Below are 19,972 nucleotides of genomic sequence, written 5' to 3'. Positions count from 1 at the left end.
CCATGCATGGCATCTTCACCTGTGGGTTTTTTTTTTCCGAGTGGGAAGAACAAATTGGTGGGTGGATTTCCTTCCCCTTTTATAATGTTTCAGCAACAGCTCCCAAGTGCTTTTCATTTACTGTTACCAGATCCCATTTCTTTTTCAGATCCAAGTCTAAATTGTGCGAGGAAGTAAAGACAGCTGTTACCAAACAATCCAAGATCATCACAAAGACTAAATTCCAACTATTGCCATTTTCTGGATCCCTACCTTAACTCATGCCAAGTCTGTCTGTGAAAGTACCCAGATGTAAGAACTTTCTGCCTTGTTCATATTCAAAACTACACGAAAGTGGAGGTGTTTTCCGACAGAAACAAATACCAAAATACCTAAGAATAGCTTCCTTTTCATTTTTGTTTACAGTCACTCAAACTCTACACAATAATGCTCAAAATTCGCGTAAGTTCTTTCCCCACTTGTGCAAATGGTACGTTGGGAGCATTCAACTTGAAAAGCCCTTTTTGAACTTGACTCTCAAAAATGGTCAGGTGTGTCACCTGAATAGAAACTTACTGATTTTCCCCCATCAGAAAGTATTTCTAGTACTTTGATTTGAATGAAACAGTGGAGTCAAATCCAATAGATACAGTCTCCTAGTCTGCGAGCTTCTAGTCTGAAAGCGGTTTCAAACTTTAGGAAATTAACTGTCAGCTTATTTTTAGGGGTGAGACCAGGCAAGTCAGACTTGATTACTCTGCTTAAATAGGACGCTGCACTGTCCTCTACTGGAAGTGAGGACTTCAGGAGAGCGTTTGTAGTGATGAGCCCCAGGCGTTGTATGGAAGTGCTGAGTCACTATTATTCGCCTGGAACAAATTTTACATGGCATGTCAACCAAGTGGAATTTACATTCAAACTTAAAGAAAAAGAATGTACACCCGAGAAAGGCAAATCTTGAAAATGTAACAGTCATATTCAATATCACAATAAATAATGATGTATACATAGATTTAATAAATACTGATGTTGGAAATAGTTTCTTAAAAAAAAAAAAAAAAAGACACCCGAATGGCAGTATCACCATATACGTTATGTTACTGAATAAAAAAGGCAGGCTGAATTTGTAGGTGGACTTCTTTCAGGTTTCTAAATGAAAAACATTTTTTTTTCTACTATGCAATGCTGCAACAATCCTGTGGTGTCCCCTGTGTGTGGGAGCTTAGACTGATGCAAACTTATTTTCTATTTGACTTACAGACAAGACCCTAGCACCTTTCCAGGCAATTGGTTTTTATTGTTGCATAGAAGATGGAAGGTAAACTTGTTTCCTGTTGCCTACAATTTGCCCGTCATGGAAAGAAAAGATGCAGATGCCTTTCATGCTACTGAAAAACGTGCTACTAAATGCCTTTTCGGTGGTGTTCCTCTCTGTCCATTAAAATTTCAACTTCAGGAAAGCTGAATTTGTAACGATCATCTTAGAAAAGGCAAATTTATCTCCTAACGGCACACAAGGGATTGGGTGATGGCAGGAAATTATTTAGAAACGGTTTTTAATTTAAAGAAGTGTGAGGCCACTACAGAAGGACTTCACTTCTGGTACCATCTGGTCTCATCTGTAAACTATTACTGCACGGGATCACCAGTTGTAAAAGACTGTGAAAATAGTGTAAAACATTGTTAAGGAACTAGAAAAACCACCTGAGTTCTCTCACCACCAAAGGAACCACATCTGAGGATCACAGTCCTACCTGAAAACAAAAGGAAATATTCACATGCATTCTTGTAAGATAGTAATTTTAAGAAGATTTGAGGGAACACTTAAAGTGGGGATAATTAGTAATGTGGATAGAAACTATTGCGTCAATGGAAAACCAAAATAGCACGTAAAATTGGAAGTTTACTTACTTCAGGGAAATATTTAATACTCTCCCCACATGATCCCATTAGGAATTCCCATGCCCAAAGCCCTGCGGCTCCAGAAAAGGGCTGACATTATGTTCATATTTTCAGGACTCTGATGAACTATCGCTATTCCAAATACCTGAATGTGTATTTATTAGTTTTAATGCTTTACTCCCTGTTTTCACAAGAGTTTAGGACCTCTGAGTTGTGAATTTCGCTTTTAAATGACCATGCCAACGTGTTCCAGAGCTGTGAGAACACGGTTTACTACAGACACAAAGGGAATTTAATAGAATAGAGAATCTAGAAACAGTGCAATGGGGCAAGGATGGCCTTTTTAGTAAAAGGTGCCAGGTCCACTGGCTGTCCATGTGGGAAAGGAAAGAATCATGACTCCCTACTTTATACCATTCAAAAAAAAAATCCAGTAGACTAAAGAGCTAAATATGAAAGGCAAAACAATAAAACTTCTGAAAGAAACCACGAATATCTTCATAACCTTGAGCAAACAAATATTTCTTCAACAGGAAGCAAAATGTATGAACCATAAAGCAAAGAACTGGTGAACCCGACTACACTAAACCATGATGGATGTTCATCCAAAGGCACTGATAAGACAGTGAAAAGGTAACCAGAGACTGAGAAGATACGTGCCACACACGTATCTGCTGAAGGTCTCATCTCCAAAATAGAACTACAAATCAAAATGAAAAAGACAATCCCAGAGGGGGGGAAAAAGGCAAACTACTCGAATAGGTACCTCACAAAAGATGATATGCAAATTATTAATACTGAAAAGGTACTGGAGCTCAGGAGTCATCAGGAAAATGCAAATTAAAGCTAAGATCCGGGCAGCCCGAGTGGCTCAGTGGTTTAGCACTGCCTTCAGCCCAGGGCTGATCCTGGAGATCCGGGATCAAGTCCCACGTCGGGCTCCCTGTATGGGGCCTGCTTCTCCCTCTGCCTGGGTCTCTGCCTCTCTCTCTTTCATGAATAAATAAAATTTAAAAAAAAATTTAAAAAAATAAATAAAGCTAAGATCATCAGACGGACCAAAAGTAAAGACTGACGGTATCAGGTGGGGCAGGGATGGAGAGCAAGGGCGACCCCCACACTGCCGGTGGGGTTGTCAACTGTTACAGGACCTTTGGAAGTCAGTTGGATGGAATCTACTAAAGGTGGACGTAAGCGTCCCCTATGACCCCGTGGCTTTAGTCTATATCCAGTGGGTATGTGGGCAGATATTTCCCAACAGGTACAAGTGTACAAGGATGTCTGCAGCAGCGCCATGCATCACAGGGAAATGCCCCGTCAACAGGAAATTGCAGCCTACCTACACCACGAAGCGTTCTACAGGCAGGACCAACTAGCTACAGGCAACGCGAGTGACTTTCACAGTTACAATGCTGAATGAAAAAGGCCAGAAGGAAGAGCATATAGTGTATGATTCCCTCTATATGAAGCAAAAATAAATGACATTACAAGAATAATACCCCAAAACAAAATAAGGACAAAACTAATATATGGTACTAGAAAACCAGAGAAAGCAGCTTTCGTGGGGACTTGTTTGGGGTGCTAGTTACATGGAAGTGTTTACCTTGTAAAAATTCTTTGATAGGTATGTTTCTGGTATGTGTACATGTATTTGTGTATGTCATTAAAAAATATATGTTTTTAAATAGAATATGCCAGGCCTGTTAATTAGTGAGAAAAAGGAAGAAAGAAAAGGAGCAAAGAGAAGAGAGGTTGGGGTGAGTATAAAATAATGAACGATTCTGGGGGTCATCTTAAATGTTCTCAACAGAAGAAAAAAGATTACAGCTATACGAGGCGACGGATGTTATGGTGGCAATCCTTTCACCATGTACACATATATCAGATCATCATGTTATCCATCTAAAGCTACTAGAATGTAGCATGTCCAATATATTTCAAGACCTGACAAAAGAAAACTTAAGTGAAACAAGGTGGCTGGTTGACCGGTTTCTTTCACTCAGTGTTGTCAGGCCTTTGGGTGAATATGGAATTAAATTCTGTTCCCAGTTTCCTCCTTAAATGCTGAGAAGTGGACACTGTTTTCCATGGTTACATAGTTAGATTTTTGTTGAAGTTTATGGAGCTGAGCAGTGGAGATCTGGCCACCATGGCAGCAACAAAAAGTTAATGAGGAAGAGATTGTGGTTTATGCTGCTCTGTGATTAACTCCAGATTTTGAAAATGATCTTCAAACCAAAGAGAATGAGGCAAACAATTCCAAGATTTGCAGGAAACCAACTCAAAAACAATTAATTTTCTACTGAGTGGCTATTGGAATAGAAGCTGATGAGACCAGGAAGGAAGCACCAGCTTGTCAAGGCGGTGGCTCCCCGAGGGGCAGCCAGCCCAGGGCCTGAGAACGGACGGACGGCACGTCCCGGAGCCGTTACAGGGAGACCCAGGGAGCCCCCCAGTGCTGCCAGATGAACTCAACAGCAGGTCTCCAAACGGACAATGGAAACTTACAGCTGTTTTTCCCACTGGGAGGAAAGAGGAGCAGAACTACTGTCCTTTGTTCTCTTCCTTTTCATCCCCTGCTCCTGAGTGGATGTAGTCGTCAGCGGGAAAACAACACCCAGCTTGACCACACAAGGCTCTTACTACGATGCCTTCTCGTAAAAACTTAATAATGGTTTACATTAGGAATCCACAAAATCCTTCCCCAGCAGTATATAACATTCTAAAGAGTGCTCGTTACTCGGATAGGTCAGGAAACCTAAACACCTTGCCTCTTCCGGGAGAAACAGCGTATAAAACAGACGTTGTCGTCTATCCTATCTAGGCTAAGGATTTTGAACCATATTCTAATTACCATAACTATACTTTAATTACATGAATTTGAGAGTTCTCGCTCAGCATACTAATTGAGATGGCACAGTGAAACCCTTTATCCTCCTAGATTCCAGCCAAATCCTGATGCTGAGGACGTGCCTATGGTTCTCAGAACTCTCGGGCCTGGCGCTTTGAGACCACAGACACACCCCGCAACCCCTGGGTTATGAGGAAAGGTTTTCAAACTCCAGCTGACGGCTTTACACGAGTCCTGCGTCCAGGTTATTACACCAAGATTGGGGAATCCCCAATTCTATTCGGGAACCAGTCTATTCGAGAGTAGCTTTCCCACCTTCCCTTCTTGCCCCGTGGGAGCTGGAAGTCAAAGTCAAGGGTAGAGTGTCAGTCACGCTGCAAACGTGGCATGATCACGGTCTGATTTTTGGTACTCATTACCTGGTCACCTTTTTCAAGCACAACATCTCTTCACCTAGACCTACAAGTCACTCTAGGGATTGGGCAACGGCAGCCTACCAGAGAAGAGAAGGAGCCAGAGAGAGGCAGGGGATCTGGAGGGGCACCGATATTTTGATTCTCCATTGCAGGACAGTGGCGGAGATTCAAAGGTGAAGAGGTATTGGCTGCTCGCCCATCCCATTGGGCAATGCCACAGTGACGTCCAGTCAGGCACCGGGTGGGCAGCAGTGGCAGTTCTGGCCCACGACACGCTGTGCAGCTACAGAGACGCTCCAGGCCAGTTCTGAGACCCGAGGGCATGCATCAGAATCCCTCCCAGAGGACCCATTAAGGCAGATGGCTGTGTAGCCACAGAGAAGCTCTGGTATTTTCCTTGCTGGTTCTCAAACTGTAATATGCTTCATTACCTGGTGATTTTAAGTGCCTGTTTTCAAACTCTGTCCTGGAGATTCTGATTCAGTGGGGAAGGGGTAGGGCCCAGGAATCTGCACAGTTGTTTGGTTGTGTTTTAAAAACAAGCTTTCCTTGTGATTTCGACCCAACTCTAAGCTCATGATTGAAAACCAGAGCTTAAATATTCTGAGCTGAAAATCTCAAAATAATTGCTCTCAGCAAGGACATTTACCTTAATCACTAGCATTTGCTCCGTATGGAAAAAAAAAGGAGGCAGGGAGGGGGTGGTGGGTGGAGTAACTGGATAATGGACATTAAGGAGGGCACATGATGTAATGAGCACTGGGTGTTATATAAGACTGATGACTCACTGAACTCTGCTTCTGAAACTAATAATATATTATGTTAACAGAATTTATTTTTTAAAATATTTTATTTATTTGTTCATGAGAGACACACAGAGAGAGGCAAAGATATAGGCAGAGGGAGAAGCAGGCTCCACACAGGGAGCCCAATGTGGGACTCAATCCCAGGACCCTGGGATCACGACCTGAGCCAAAGGCAGATGCTCAACTGCTGAGCCAACCAAGTGCCCTTGTTAATTGAATTTAAATAAAAATATTCTTTAAAAAGAGGTGGGGGGGGGTAAGGAGGCATCACTACATGTATCAAAAACATTAAGAACTCTCACTTCCAATCTGTACTGTTCAAGGACTCTCTCCCCAGCTGGCGAACTTGGTTTAGGATACTCCGAGGAGACACATTTCATCTTGGTGCCTAAGGAAGCTTTCTTGCTAAGATTTGGAAAAACTTTTTCAAGTCAAGTCACAACCCACTTGGAATTTCATGACCAAAAATTATTTTGAGTATTTCAATCACAACACTAGAAGTGATGGATTATATGCAAAAACACTGTCATTTAAAACTACTTCGTAGAGATATTTTTAAATCCTGACAGAACTCCTACCACAAAGTTTGAGATTAAATGGCTTCTCTAATGAAATTAAACTCTGGGAAATGTATTCCTGCTGACGGCTGTTGTTGCTAATCATCATGATGAACATCGGCAAATGGGAAAATTTAACAAGTCGATCTGTGGTGTATTGGTCCTTTCTGTCCTGGACTTAACTTTGCATTAAGGAAACAACCCAATGATGAGCAGGAGGGAACTGGACTAATGCATCCAGGTAAGAGAAGACTGTGCCACAGTAAAAAAAAAAAAAAGAGCATAGAGCAAAAAAGACAAAGAACAGAGTCTATAGAGTATTAGCTTTTGTCTACTACAGCAGGAGATAAGAATCTATATTTTTATTTTGTTTTGGAAGCATAGGCATAAAGCAGCACAGAAGTGAAAACAGTGGTTAATTTGGGGGGCACAGGAACTGAGCAGGTGGGGGAGTGATGGGATGGAGAATTTGCACTGTATTTCTGTTTATAGTTGCATGTTGAACAGCGTGAATGTATTACATACTTAAAAAAATATTTTTTTAAAAACACCTCTCAGTTCCAAATTTCTACTCACCTATTTCAGGAACTACCAATCTACCATTCTAGCTGCATGTTGCAGAAAACTGAGAGAAAGTAAGGCTACCCTCTACCTGCACCAGTAAACACAAAGGCTTCTGAGAATTTCTTTTTGGGAGCAATTTTTTTTTAAGTACAAGAATAAGAAGAAAGTCCCCCCAAAATACTTTCAGTGAATGGTTCTGATTTATAAAAAGTCAGTGAAATTCAATGACACAAAAAATACACGACGTTTGAACAACAAAGCCTTTCGGTGTGATAGGACATTGACACACGCCATGAGAAAACAGCTTGAAATACAAAAATACAGCTGTGATCCAGGAAATGGCACCAAATTAGAGCGGTTTTATTATTTAACATACCAATGTATATACATTATCCTCCCGAATAAGAAACAGTTTGATTCCAAAGTTTAAAATGTTGTTTCCAAAATGAATCCTTATTGTAAGTTTGAAAAAACAAAAAAGTCCTGCAAATTAACATGAACAGTTTTGATCCTTCACTACAATATGCACCCTGTACCAATCACCTCTTTCATACAAAATGTGTATTATAAATAAAACTTTCAAAAAAGATCTTGGATGATTATTGCACGTCGTACAGAATGCTTGCCGCTCTCTGAAAGGCTTTCAGCCCTTGACTGCTTTCACTGTTTAAAATATTGGCCTATGTAGGATCATAGATGAGGTTTACCAGAAACAGGAAAATATAATCTTACCAGACTACTTCTGTCACTTTTTCTACAATAAGAATGACTGTTTTCTACTGTTAAAAGCAATGACAAGATCCAGACAAATTGAAAGTCCTGTTCAAATGTCAGTTTTCTCTTTTCAAGTAGAAACCACTCGAAGAGGCATTTTGCTGGGTCATATATTTCTACTTTCTAGGACCAGCCCTTATTTAAGTGTATTTGTTAAAGGTCACACCGCAGGATTTGGAATAACGCTGGTCATCAGCAACATTTACTGTCTGGGTTTCAAGGTCTTCAACCTCTCTTCGCACTAGTAAAGGCCGCGCAAGTCAGCCAGGATGCCACGGCCTGGAAAGTGAGAGCCTTCCTAACCAGCTTCGTGTCATCCAGCACAGCGCCTAGCAAAGAGCAGGCCCTCAATAAATACCTGATGAACGGATGCACTAACCCTTGGGACCATTTCCTCTACTTAGAAATAATAACGATTTATGAGTAATATGTTGATCTTGGGTACACCGAACTAACATGATGGCTAAACAAAGAGCACACAGGACATGGCACAGACACCGTTAGCTTCTATAATCCTGTCCCAGGACAGCCTGTATATTTTAAGGGTTAAAACTATTCCAATAATAAAAATTGATTAGTCAAATATTTTTATTTTGCCAAGGGTCTCTAACAGTATTGGCCTTTGGCAATCCCCAAACATACAATGAACCCCAAACAAAACAAAACAAAATTGCACTATTACAAGGAAACGAGTCCGTGAAAGCAGAGAGGAGGAACCAGTTAAGGAACAGCCACTTCAAGGAGACGGTTGTTTTTTCGTTTGCACGTTGGGACACTCCCGTTTTTCTGGTTGCCCTGAATAAACTTCACACATACTTTATCCTGTCTGAACTGCACCAGGAACCTACAGGAAAAGAAGAGGACAAATTATAAGAAAAGTACACACGGGGCAGTGGACGATGACGCTAGCATGAACTTTTGTTCCCTGGTGGATATTGACCTTGACGAGTATTCCCACTTCCCATCAGCACTTCCTGCAGTCACCACTTGGCCCCAAGGAAACCGAAGTTCATTAACTCACCACGTTCTGGTAAGAAGGGCTAAGAAGAACTATTTCCACTTTTCACATGGGAAGACCAACACGCTATTCTCCTATTTCTCTCCATTTTTGCATAGAGAACATATAAGTGGGGGGGGGTGGGGGGCGTGTCCTATGAAATTATCAACAATTTGAGAAAATGAACTGAAAAATTTCAGGAAAGGGGTCTAGAGACCCTCCAGACTGTGATTTCCAAACACTGGCTCCTCACCTATTTCCTGAACAATTCTTGTCATGTCCACATGCTATGCTAATTGTCGTTTCTACCGTAAATAAATAAATATACTCAAAATATGGAAGAATAATAAAATCACCAGTTTGATCTGCCCCTTATGTTTTTAAATATCCATTAAATAGATATTAAAAAATATCTATGTAAAGCTATAAAATTTATGAGCTCTATCAGTGTACACCCAAAGCCACCTCTTACCCTACCAGAAATACATGTGCTACACCACGGGAACCATATTCTAGTCCAAATCTTTCCTTTCACAGACCATCAGGGATCAAGTGTCTGTCCACAAGATTATTCATCACACGTTCCTTCCACAAACATACCGCCTTCCCCCTGGGTGACGGCCGTGAGCGACACCTTACGTTTGCAGTGAGGTCCCCACCAGCAAGGCTGGCATCCCTGCAGAGGCAGGAGAGTGGCACAGCTGGTCCAGAACCCAGGCCGTCCTACCTCAAAGCTAGCATTCTTCTCTCCACCATAAGAGTCAGTACAGTGGCATCATGTTTCCGGTATGCCTCTCAGGGCACAGTTTTCTGAGTTGCTGGCATGTAGCTGAGTCACCCCAACAACAATGTGATAGATCACATGCTCCCTGGATCCACCACAATAGCAAACATCAGAACAGCTCTGTTGTGTACACATTAGTCTCTGTGTCAAGGTCTACAAAGCCCGTGCTTCGCAAACATTATCTACTGGAGTGAAATGTGACACGGAAGTTCCTGATTTATCAGCTGGTTTAATGGGATAGGACTTCCGAGCTTCTAAATGGGCTGTTTCTTTACAACTGCAGTCACTGAATAACAGGGCTGTAATTCCAAAATCGCATCATAGATAATACACACCTGTATCTAGGTACCTCAAAGAAAGAAAGCACCTTTTGAATCTAATGCCAATACACACATTTAAGAAATCGAATCTTTTGACATCTGACCACTTTTAGTATAATAAAGCAGAGGGGGTTCTCTTCCTGTAACTTTAGCATTGGCTGTCTTCACGTTCACGATTCATGAGGCAATTCACTCCGGAAACAACAAAAATAGTGAAGGTGTACTGGGTATTTATCATGCACCAAGCGCTATTCCTAGTTGGCTACTTATATTAATGCAACTTTAAAATAATCTTATGAGGCAAGTAATATTATTTATGTCTATTTCACAGAATAGAAAACTGAAGCATGGCCCACAGTATGGACATGTACTCAGAGATTCATTCTCCAGCAAACAACAGTGTTGAATGCATTAGAACTTCACAGCAGAAAGAATTTAGATGATTTGTTCTGATTTAAAATATTCACAAAAACAACCGTGTAAGTTAAAATGATATATATCTACATCCCTCTGTGTGTAAGTGTGTATACATGTACATATACATGCATATACTTAAAATCTTTAATAGAACAAATTCACTTTGGTATTTTTCAACACATTCAGGACTTCGTTTTTAGAAATTTTTTTTAGAAATATTATACATTTCATTTAAGGTCATCCTTAAAATGCAATCTATTTATGGACTGAAAAGTTTGAGAGTTTAAGGACTAGGAATTACAACTTAGGTTAAAATGGCTCTAAGGAGTAAATAAGACTTTGACTCTCCTCCTGGAAACTGACATCCAGTTTTTCCATCATGACCACAGAGACTGGGTTTGTTAAAATAATTACTTCTCTTCTGAGAAGGTCACACTTCTGAGGAAGGCGTAGGTCGCTGAACTGCATGCTGTTTATATGTTAATCTGTAGAGTTGGCAGTGAAATGTATTAAAGCCACTTCGGGCTGAAAAACATACATCATGGGCACTCCCCGTCCATGACTTTGTAAAATTCTGTTTAAATTTAAAATGGTCTCCAAGGAGGTGTATAATCCCTGCTTACGAGCTCTAAGGGTCATGAAACTAAGGCTACCTCAGCCCCTGCTTGGCCACAGCTCCCCACCTGGGTAGGTAGGTGCCCACAAGTGCCAGGCGGGGTTTCGTCCGTTATTTTGTTTCTATGAAACCAACCGACAATTAGGAATTGGAGAAAGAAAGGTGCTATGGATTGGTTTACAATGCTACCAAATGACTTGTTTTCTTCGCACAGCCACCCTGCAAACTGGCACTCACACAAGGGTGTGTACTGAAAGCTGACACATCCAGAACATCGTACCCCTCTCTGCGACAAGGCCAGGTCTCTGCCCCCACAAACAAACAATCCCACGATCATGTGCCCCACACAAAAACTGTGAGAACCACCAAAGGGGTTCTGTGGTTGCTTATGTAGGAGCAACGTGGCTCGCGCTATCCCGCCCAGCCTCTCGGGAGAGGCATGATGTGCAACAAGACGGCATATCTGGGAAGAGCGGTAGTAAAGAAAGATTGGGCATTTTTACCAGCGAATACTTTCTTTACAGCGGGGGCGGTGTTCCTACAATACAAGATTGGGAAATGCTTGAAAGCAGCAATCCTTTGTGGCCTGGATGTTGATGTGACTTTCTCTGTAAAGACAGCCTCATTAATGTAGGGAGCCAACCCTGAGGCTGCTTCAACCACACACCAAGGAGCTACTGCTTCTGGGACACACAGGATCTTCCCAGGATCGGTGGGAATTACCAGTTTGCACCAGAACAGAAGCCCTGCATCCCAAGCTATGAAACATTTCAGCTAAAGGGAGTTTAAAGTTCTAATGGGCCCTCAGGAGTTAAAATCTTGACTGCAGCCTGACTAGTCATTATATTTCTTCTCTAATACTCTTTGTTTACTGAAAAAGGACCCAACGACAAGAAAAGTTAGTCCAAACCTCAAGTTCCAACGCAGAGGATACATAAAGGTCAACTTCCCACTAGTCTAAACACCATTCTTAGAGTACAATGTGCATAGATGATGAACCTAAGGTTTTGTAAATCCTAAAACATCAAGGAGTTAGTGTGGCTTACAGAGGGATAAAGATGGGTATGAGTTTATTCTAGAAAGACTTTTAGAAAGAAGTGAAATAGAATAGGCTGGCAAAATCTTAATGAGAAAATAAAATCATTTCTTGAGCAATCTGGTGATGTCAATTCTTACTATACATGGACAAGCAGGTAGTAAGCAGGTAATAAACGATCTATTGAAAGGTAAAGTAGCCAATCAAATATCAATCAGCATAGTAACTCAAATTCATTCAAATGATCTCATATTGATAGATTTAGTAAGGGGGGGGATGCTCCAACCTGCATGTAAATGATCAATCTCTATCTATAATTAGAGCCCTACTGTGAAGCAAAGAAAAAAGGGAAATTTCAGATTTATATATAGCAGTCTTAGTACACTAGTCAACCCTTGTCACTATGGAAAGCTTATTCTGTAACTCTAGTTGTCTATATGTGAAAAAAAAGGCATCGCAAATGCAACACATCCACAACAGCACTCTTGATTTCACCCCACCCTGGCCACCCTTCCTTCTTCAATCTATTGCAGTAAATGCTACCACCGTTTGGGCTCAGGCCCCAAACCTTGCATCCAACCTGATAATAAGTCCTCTTGTTTTCCTCCAAATTAATTTGGAATCTGACTTTCTCACTACTTCCCACTCACACCCTAGCCTAAGTCATCCTAGACAACTCAGAGAAGCTGCTCATCTTTTTTCTCCTATTTTCTATTTTCTCTCCTATTTTCTCACTATTGCCTCCCAAGAGCTGTTTTCCATATTGCAGCCAAAGCAATCTTTGAAAATCACAAATGGGATCATGCCATCCCCCCTGGCTTAAAACCTGTAATGGCATTCCATCATCTACAGTAAAATCCCAGCTCCTAACCTCAGCTGCCAAGCTCTGGCCGGGTCTCTGCCTGTCTCTCCAGAATCTTCCTACCATTCCACTCTACCACTTTCTCTCGTGTCAGGGCCGCCTTTGCACCTGCTGCCCCCTGCCCTGGACGGTACCTCCTGAGATTCTTGCCTGGCTTGCTCCCTTGACTCCAGTCTCAACTCAAATGTCACTGCATCAAAGGGGCCTCCCTGACCTCCCTGTCAAAAACAGCACCCTCTGGCCCTTACCCTGCTTTGTTTCCCTCCACAAGCACTTGTCACTAACCACAGTACTATCACCTATTTCTTATTTATGCATATTTGTCTCTGCCACCAGGATGTCAGGGACATGAAGCCAAGGACCTGCCCATCCACCATCTAGAACAAATACCAGACACACCCTCGCTCCCTAAAGGTAGTGATCGCATAAATGGATGAGATCAGAGTCTCATCCATTTGATCAAAGCAATAAAGCTAAAGGTGAAATGGCACATTCAAACGATGATGCACATACTCGTCCGAAATTTCGATATTGAGCTTCTGTTTGGTTTGGCTGAGAGTCGTCCGATACAGCTTGGTGGCCATTTCAATCAGGTGATCACTGCTGAAGAGAAAGTCTCCTTTACTAGCTGCTTCGGAGCCCTACAAGGACAAAGCAAGAGTCAGGCTATCATAATTAAAAGGCAACTTAGGAGGTAAATGTTTACAGGTTTGGCCGAACACATATTTACAGCCTCTTTCAAACATCAGCTACTGGAGTCCACTCTTCCAAATACACAGTAACAACAAAAGCGGTATTTCTTCCAACTTGCTCAGAGCACTTTTACCTAACCTCATGCTGCCCCAAAAGTTGGTGGATGGGCCAGAGGCACCTCAGCACCACCTGGGAGCTTGTTAGAAAAGCAGAACCTCAGGTCTGCCGCAGGACTGCTGACGAGGAACCGCAGCAGGATCCCTGAGTGATTTGTTTGCACATTCAGGCTTGAGAAGCACTGACCTAACCTATAGCTCATTCTGAAAGCGCTATTTAAAAACATTCCTCAGTGATTCAGTTAAAAAAAAAAAAAAAACAAAAACAACCAAGAACAACACTTCCAACAAACATCCTAGGGCAGTGGCTCTTCCCCTAAGCTACACAAGGGAGCTTGCAAAAAGTAGGATGTTGTGCCTCATTCCAAGAAACTCCGATTTGGTGGGACTGGGGCATGGCCAGGCATCAGCATTATTATTATAAAGTGTAATCAAGGCTCAGAATCACTGTTGTAGAACTGGATGTGCTCTCTTGGAGTTAAGATCCACAGTAGGGAAAACAGGCTGAACCAAGCTTATGGGATTTTCCTAACTGTAGATGCAGCAAGGTAGATGCACCATCACCTAGATCCACGTCCCTAAAGATGATTAATACTTGCTCACATCTGCTTATTCAGTGACTATTTATTATACGATCAGAACTATACATATAACTATACATATACATCTCATTCAATCCTTTTAACAACACTATGAAGTAGTACTACCATTTGAAGGAGGAGAAAAATTCAGTAGGCACATGGAAGTTCCATGATTTGGCAAAGGTCACAGTAAAATTAGTAAGACCAACTCCAGAGCCTACATTCCTAGCTAGTCCATTTAAATCAGGAGGTCCTAGTTAAGCTAAAAAAAAAAAAAGCACAGAATGTTGCACAGAATGTTAAAAGGTCTGCAGGTCAAAATGGTTAGGCAGTTGTTTTATTGTGGTTGCATTCTTTAACTAAAAATTCACAAGTTAGGGTAGCCTGGGTGGCTCAGCGGTTTAGTGCCGCCTTTGGCCCAGGGCATGATCCTGGAGTCCTGGGATTGAGTCCTGCATGGGGCTCCCTGCGCGGAGCCTGCTTCTCCCTCTGCCTGTGTCTCTGCTGCTCTGTCTTTCTGTGTCTCTCATGAATGAATAAATAAAATCTTTAAAAAAATAAAAAAATTTAAAAAAATTCACAAGTTAAAGATGACAAGGGGGCATTTACTAAGTTGGTAGAGAGAATAAACAACAGGGGGAAGCATAAAACACCCTGATATTTCCACGAAATTATACTCAAAATCATGCACAACGCAGTGAGTGCAAACCAAAACTGCTCAGTGAAACTGGAACTCAACGACAAGGTAATAAATGTGATTACGTAATTTCAGTTAATCAATTTCAATTATCTAAAAACCAAGCCTGAGATTTTACATGGGAGTGAATATAGCCAAAATTTGCAAATCAGTAAGAAGTTTATGTATTGTAAACTTCAAATAGGAACATTACTCAGATGTGGAAAATTAGAATTCACTGGCTCAGAGACTGGGCAAATGCAGAAATCTTTCAGTCAAATCAATAGTTGAAACTTTACCTCTTTGAGGTGGACGGCAAAGAAGCCATCGTTTTGTGAGCTCATGGACACTTTGGTCACATCCACCAAAGGAACCTCTGACTTGATCTGCCCCGACTTTTGATCAGCAAGGAGGAGATTGTTATTTGTTAAGAGGAAAATCCGGGATGTGCTCTAAAACAAAACGAAAAAAATAAGGATGTAAAACCGATGATCAAAAATACCCCAAGTGGTCCACGAGCTTCAAACATTCGTTTATTTGTAGAAACGCCCATTTTATTCCGTATCTTTCAGCACACAGACTTACATAACCTGAAACACCCTAAAAACATAGACAATATATCTTAAGTCATGAAAGTTTCAGAGAACAAGCAATATTTCACCTAAGCTTAAAGGTTAAGGGGAAACAGCTTCCTGTACAGGAACTCTACAGAGAATATAAAATGCAAATCTGAATAATCAGAAAACTGAAGATGACTGTCCCAACACTCCTTACAGGTCTTCAGGGTTCGTGTGTTACCTTCCCATTGGCACGGTTAATTTTGTTCACAACTTCAGCAATGATAATCTTTTCTTCAATGGCATCCTTGAGTTTCTTATACTTGGGATTCTTGTTGATTTCCAGGTAGGCTCCTTGGAATGGTTGCCCAACGCTACGGGGAAAAAACATTCCTTCACATTAGAAACAGTTCCCAATGGAGGCATCACTGAATAAAGGTAAAAGACGTCAGCTGAATCTGAAGAGTGTCACTTCGTCAGAGTTAATTTTATACATCCTATACATGTCCTAAATAAAAGCTGGAAATGAAACCTTAAGCCTATTTCAGCATTTTGCTGAAATAAGCCTATTTATTTTTTATAATATATAATTATATAAAATATAATTAAGCCTATTTCATCTTAAGCATTTTGTAGGTAGGAGTTTGGTAAAGATCTTATCGTATGGAACAATCATGATAGAAACCAGTCACAAGAAAGAGAGCCGAGCCCCAAGGACATGGTCTCGTGTGAAGGGAAAGGCAATTCCTTCTAATTGGCTAACAGAAAGTTAACAGCTGCCCACAAAGGACTTCCAGTGCCTTTCAACACTATGTGGCGATGGAGAAAAGAGCACAGATCATTACCATCACCTGCTTCAAAGAGAAACTTCATTTTCTTGCAGAGAATAAGAAAATCAAGAGGCCGTCTGGGGGAGAACAGGGCCAGAACAACCACTTTAGAAGAGAACTACAGAGCACTTAATATAACCATGGATCTCTGGCTCTAAATAGGCAATATGTGAAAGGGGAACCAGGCCTCTCCTCCTAGGACATGGCCCTAAATGGACAAGGTAAACATTCAGAACCGGAGCAGTTTTCTTTCAAACAAACTACATCTGACAAGTAGCACAATCGTGCACTAAGATGTCAATTTCCCTAAGGGTTTGTAGGGTGACACTTTCAGGGCAGCTTCTTCCAAGACACCAAAAAAAAAAAAAAAAAAAAAAAAAACCAAAAAACAAACCCCAAGGCCAAAACAAAACAAAACAAAAATCCCACCAACAAAACAAAACAAAACAAAAATAACAACCCAGCCAACCAACCAACCAAACTGGCTTCATTCTGAGCTATAAAGTTCTGGCAATTTGCAACACAATTTTAAACGCTTGTGCCATGGGTGGAGGATCGGGAAGAAAAATCCATGTAGGTGGTCAGTGTTTCACAGCTCTCAGCATATAAAAGGCCGACACCCATGAGGGCTGCTGCTTCACACAGTGGTGGGAGGGTAAACCATCCCACCCCTCTGACTGCTGCAGGCTGAACAGAGCACCATGCCGGAAAAAGGATAAAACTACCCAAAAAGGACTTGGCTTGATGTTAGTATTTTTTTCTTGTTGCTCACATTCAAGCGTGTTTTTAATAATAAAAAGTGCTAAGAGCCTTTGAATTTGTTTCTTCACAAATGTATTTTTCTCTTTCTAGCTTCTCAAGAGTCATCCACGGGGAATGTTAATTAAGATGATTACGGTTTAAAAATCTATAAAGAAAAAGTTAAATAGATTAGTTGTTGGCGAGAGCACACAGGCAATTTTCACATCTGAATGTGCTTCATATAGCAGGCCCTTCGGATAACTTTGGATTCGGATGCTATGCTCGACTTACAGGGAGTAGATGCGGTCACAAGCCACCAAATCGGCTGACCCAGCAAGTTGTGTCACTGAAAATAGTTAAATCAAATGACCCTGGCAGCAATGTTTATTTCAACTTTTAAAAGGAAGAGCTCTAAAAAACAAATAAACAAACAAACAAATAAATAAAAGGAAGAGCTCTGAAAATAAATAAATAAATAAATAAATAAATAAATAAATAAATAAATATAAATAAATGGAAGAGCTCTGAAAATAAATAAATAAATAAAAGGAAGAGCTCTGAAATCTGTGTAAGGACACAGAATATAAACACAGCATCTGTAATACATGTGAATATACTCAGCACGTAATGCTTTTTTATTTCTAGGCCATTCTTTGGGAGAAACTAAAAGTTGTGATAGATTTGGTTTGAAATTGTACGATCTAACTCTTTCGGAAACACTGGACGAATAAGGGACAGGAATTCTGGGGAGAAATGATAAACTCAGGAGATAAGAGTATTCAGGTAAGCAGTCTGTACCGACGACTTCGCTTGGCCAACTTACAACTGGTGCTCCTTCTTTTACGGAGTACTTGGTGTCAACGATAAAGGACCTGACCTGACCGCACAGCCATGACATCATGCTCCCCCAAGTTAGCAGACCAGGAAGGCTAGCACAGACCAGGGCTTCAGCAAGGCTCAAAAAGTGATGTGCTGGTTCACTCTTCATTATCATGCAAATGAGTCCGACCCCACTTGTTCCAAGAAGACTGGAATAGTGATTGCAGCGTATTGGCAACAGAAATTGGGCTGGTGTCTGAAAACTGTGGAAAGCTAACAGGAACTTACGACGTGAATTTATTTATTTATTTATTTATTTATTTATTTATTTATTTATTTATTTATTTCCTTCTTACGACGTGAATTTATCTTAATAGCCTATACAATTTGTATTTTTAAACGACAGCTTCTGAATTGTTTAGGGAAGCATTCGGGCTAATGCCAATGAAGTAAAACCGACAAATGTAACCTCATTTCATTAAAGTATGCTATGGAAGCCACTGCTCCAAGGTGTTCATGTGTATGCATATCTAGCTGATTGTAGAAATCATTCATAAAATCAAAAAACCTCTCGTGTATCACCAAGATCAAACTCCACTAGAAACGACCTACAAATATATGTGAGGAACTTTTAAAACACCGACTTTTATGGGTCAAACAAAGCCGTAATACCTAGATGGGTATAAAGCCTTCTTGTCTTTGAAGAGTTCACTGGCTTCTAGTTTTTCTTCGTAAATAAGTTTCTGCTGGTCAGTGAACTGGTCTCTGTATTTTTTACACTGTGAGGAATGAAAAGGGGAAAAGAAAGGTGTCACTTATACAAATAAATCATTACTCATTCTAAAATATGCTAAATCGATTGAACAGCACCAAAAATAAGAGTAAATGTGTATAAAATACCCATTCAAAAAAATCTAAATAAAACATTACAGGCTTCTGCAACATTCCTTCAGAAAAGATGAAAAAAAAAAGAAACAAATCAAAACGGAATGAAGTCACGCACCCTCCCTTCCAGCCAAGGCTGAGAGGAGACAATCATGGGAACACCTGGCTGCCCTGGGAATTTTCACAGAAAGCCAAGTACACGCATGATTCAAAAATACCAGAGTCCTCAGGTACATCTCCTCGAGGCTAGAGGAAGAATGTGGCTAAACATCCGCTTTGACATACTTGTCAAACGCTCAAAATATATGATAAGGAGGCTCTGGGGCAAAACCTAACAGGGCATTTTTTTTACCCTCCACAAGTGGAAAATCCTTTTTAGCTCCTTGTGAGTAGAATCCAAGAATAGGTAAGGTCTCGATGGCCAGTTCATGTCTATTGGAGATAAGGAAGGCATCTTATTTTTCATATCCAAGAAGTATTTTTGCACCTGTGTTGGGTTTGACAAAAAAAAAAAAATGCTAGATGAATAAAACACACCAGAAAAGACAGTCTTACATGAACTGAGATCAAACAGACCAGCCTTTAGTGGAATGCAGCAAGTTTTAGTCTACAAAATGTTGTAAGTCCTCTGGAAAAATCTCTTTTTTTATTCCGTGTATTGGTTGGTAAAATCAAAGCTCCACTAAATGGTTAAGAGGAAAGAAGAATGCTGACACTAATATTAATTTTAACATTAACATGAATACTTAACACCAGCTAACACTAGAAAGCTTCATTGTTTAAGAGAAGAGAGATGGCCATCAGCCACATGTGGCGACTGATACTTAAATCTCAAGTAAAATATTTAAAATCCAGGGGATCCCAGGGTGGCTCAGTGGTTGAGCACCTGCCTTCGGCCCAGAGCCTGATCCTGGGGTCCCGGGATCGAGTCCCAGGTCGGGCTCCCTGCATGGAGTCTGCTTCTCCCTCTGCCTGTGTCTCTGCCTCTCTCTGTCTCTGTGTCTCTCATGAATAAATAAATACAATCTTTAAAAAAAAGTCTAAAATCTGGCTCGTGAGTTGCGTTTGTCCCACTTCAAGTCAGCCACACGTGGCCGGGTCTCCTGTACTGCATGTACCACAAGGACACAGGACATTTTCATCACTGAGGGGTTTCGTGGGCAGTGCCCCGACATGAGCCCTGCAGGCATCGT

The 19,972-nt window shown here is 41.0% G+C and overlaps 1 protein-coding gene across 7 annotated transcripts in view; it reads right to left on the bottom strand.

Moving 5' to 3' along the window:
- Nucleotides 1–7,414: 7,414 nt before the first annotated feature.
- MYO1B (myosin IB) overlaps nt 7,415–19,972 on the bottom strand; it is a 172,870-nt gene continuing 160,312 nt past the window's right edge. For all 7 annotated transcript variants that reach the window (XM_055344996.1, XM_055344997.1, XM_055345000.1 and 4 more), the window contains 6 exons: nt 19,132–19,266; nt 18,567–18,673; nt 15,746–15,878; nt 15,247–15,399; nt 13,395–13,522; nt 7,415–8,693 (listed from right to left, as the gene is read on the bottom strand). In XM_055344996.1, coding sequence (XP_055200971.1) covers nt 8,570–8,693; nt 13,395–13,522; nt 15,247–15,399; nt 15,746–15,878; nt 18,567–18,673; nt 19,132–19,266 — 780 coding nt within the window. In that variant the 3' untranslated portion in view covers nt 7,415–8,569. The remainder of the gene's footprint in view (nt 8,694–13,394; nt 13,523–15,246; nt 15,400–15,745; nt 15,879–18,566; nt 18,674–19,131; nt 19,267–19,972) is intronic.

This window comes from Nyctereutes procyonoides, unplaced genomic scaffold (assembly GCF_905146905.1).
Source record: "Nyctereutes procyonoides isolate TBG_1078 unplaced genomic scaffold, NYPRO_anot_genome, whole genome shotgun sequence".
NCBI lineage: Eukaryota > Metazoa > Chordata > Mammalia > Carnivora > Canidae > Nyctereutes > Nyctereutes procyonoides.
Note: the sequence above shows the minus strand (reverse complement) of the source record. Positions and strands in the feature narration are given on the sequence as shown.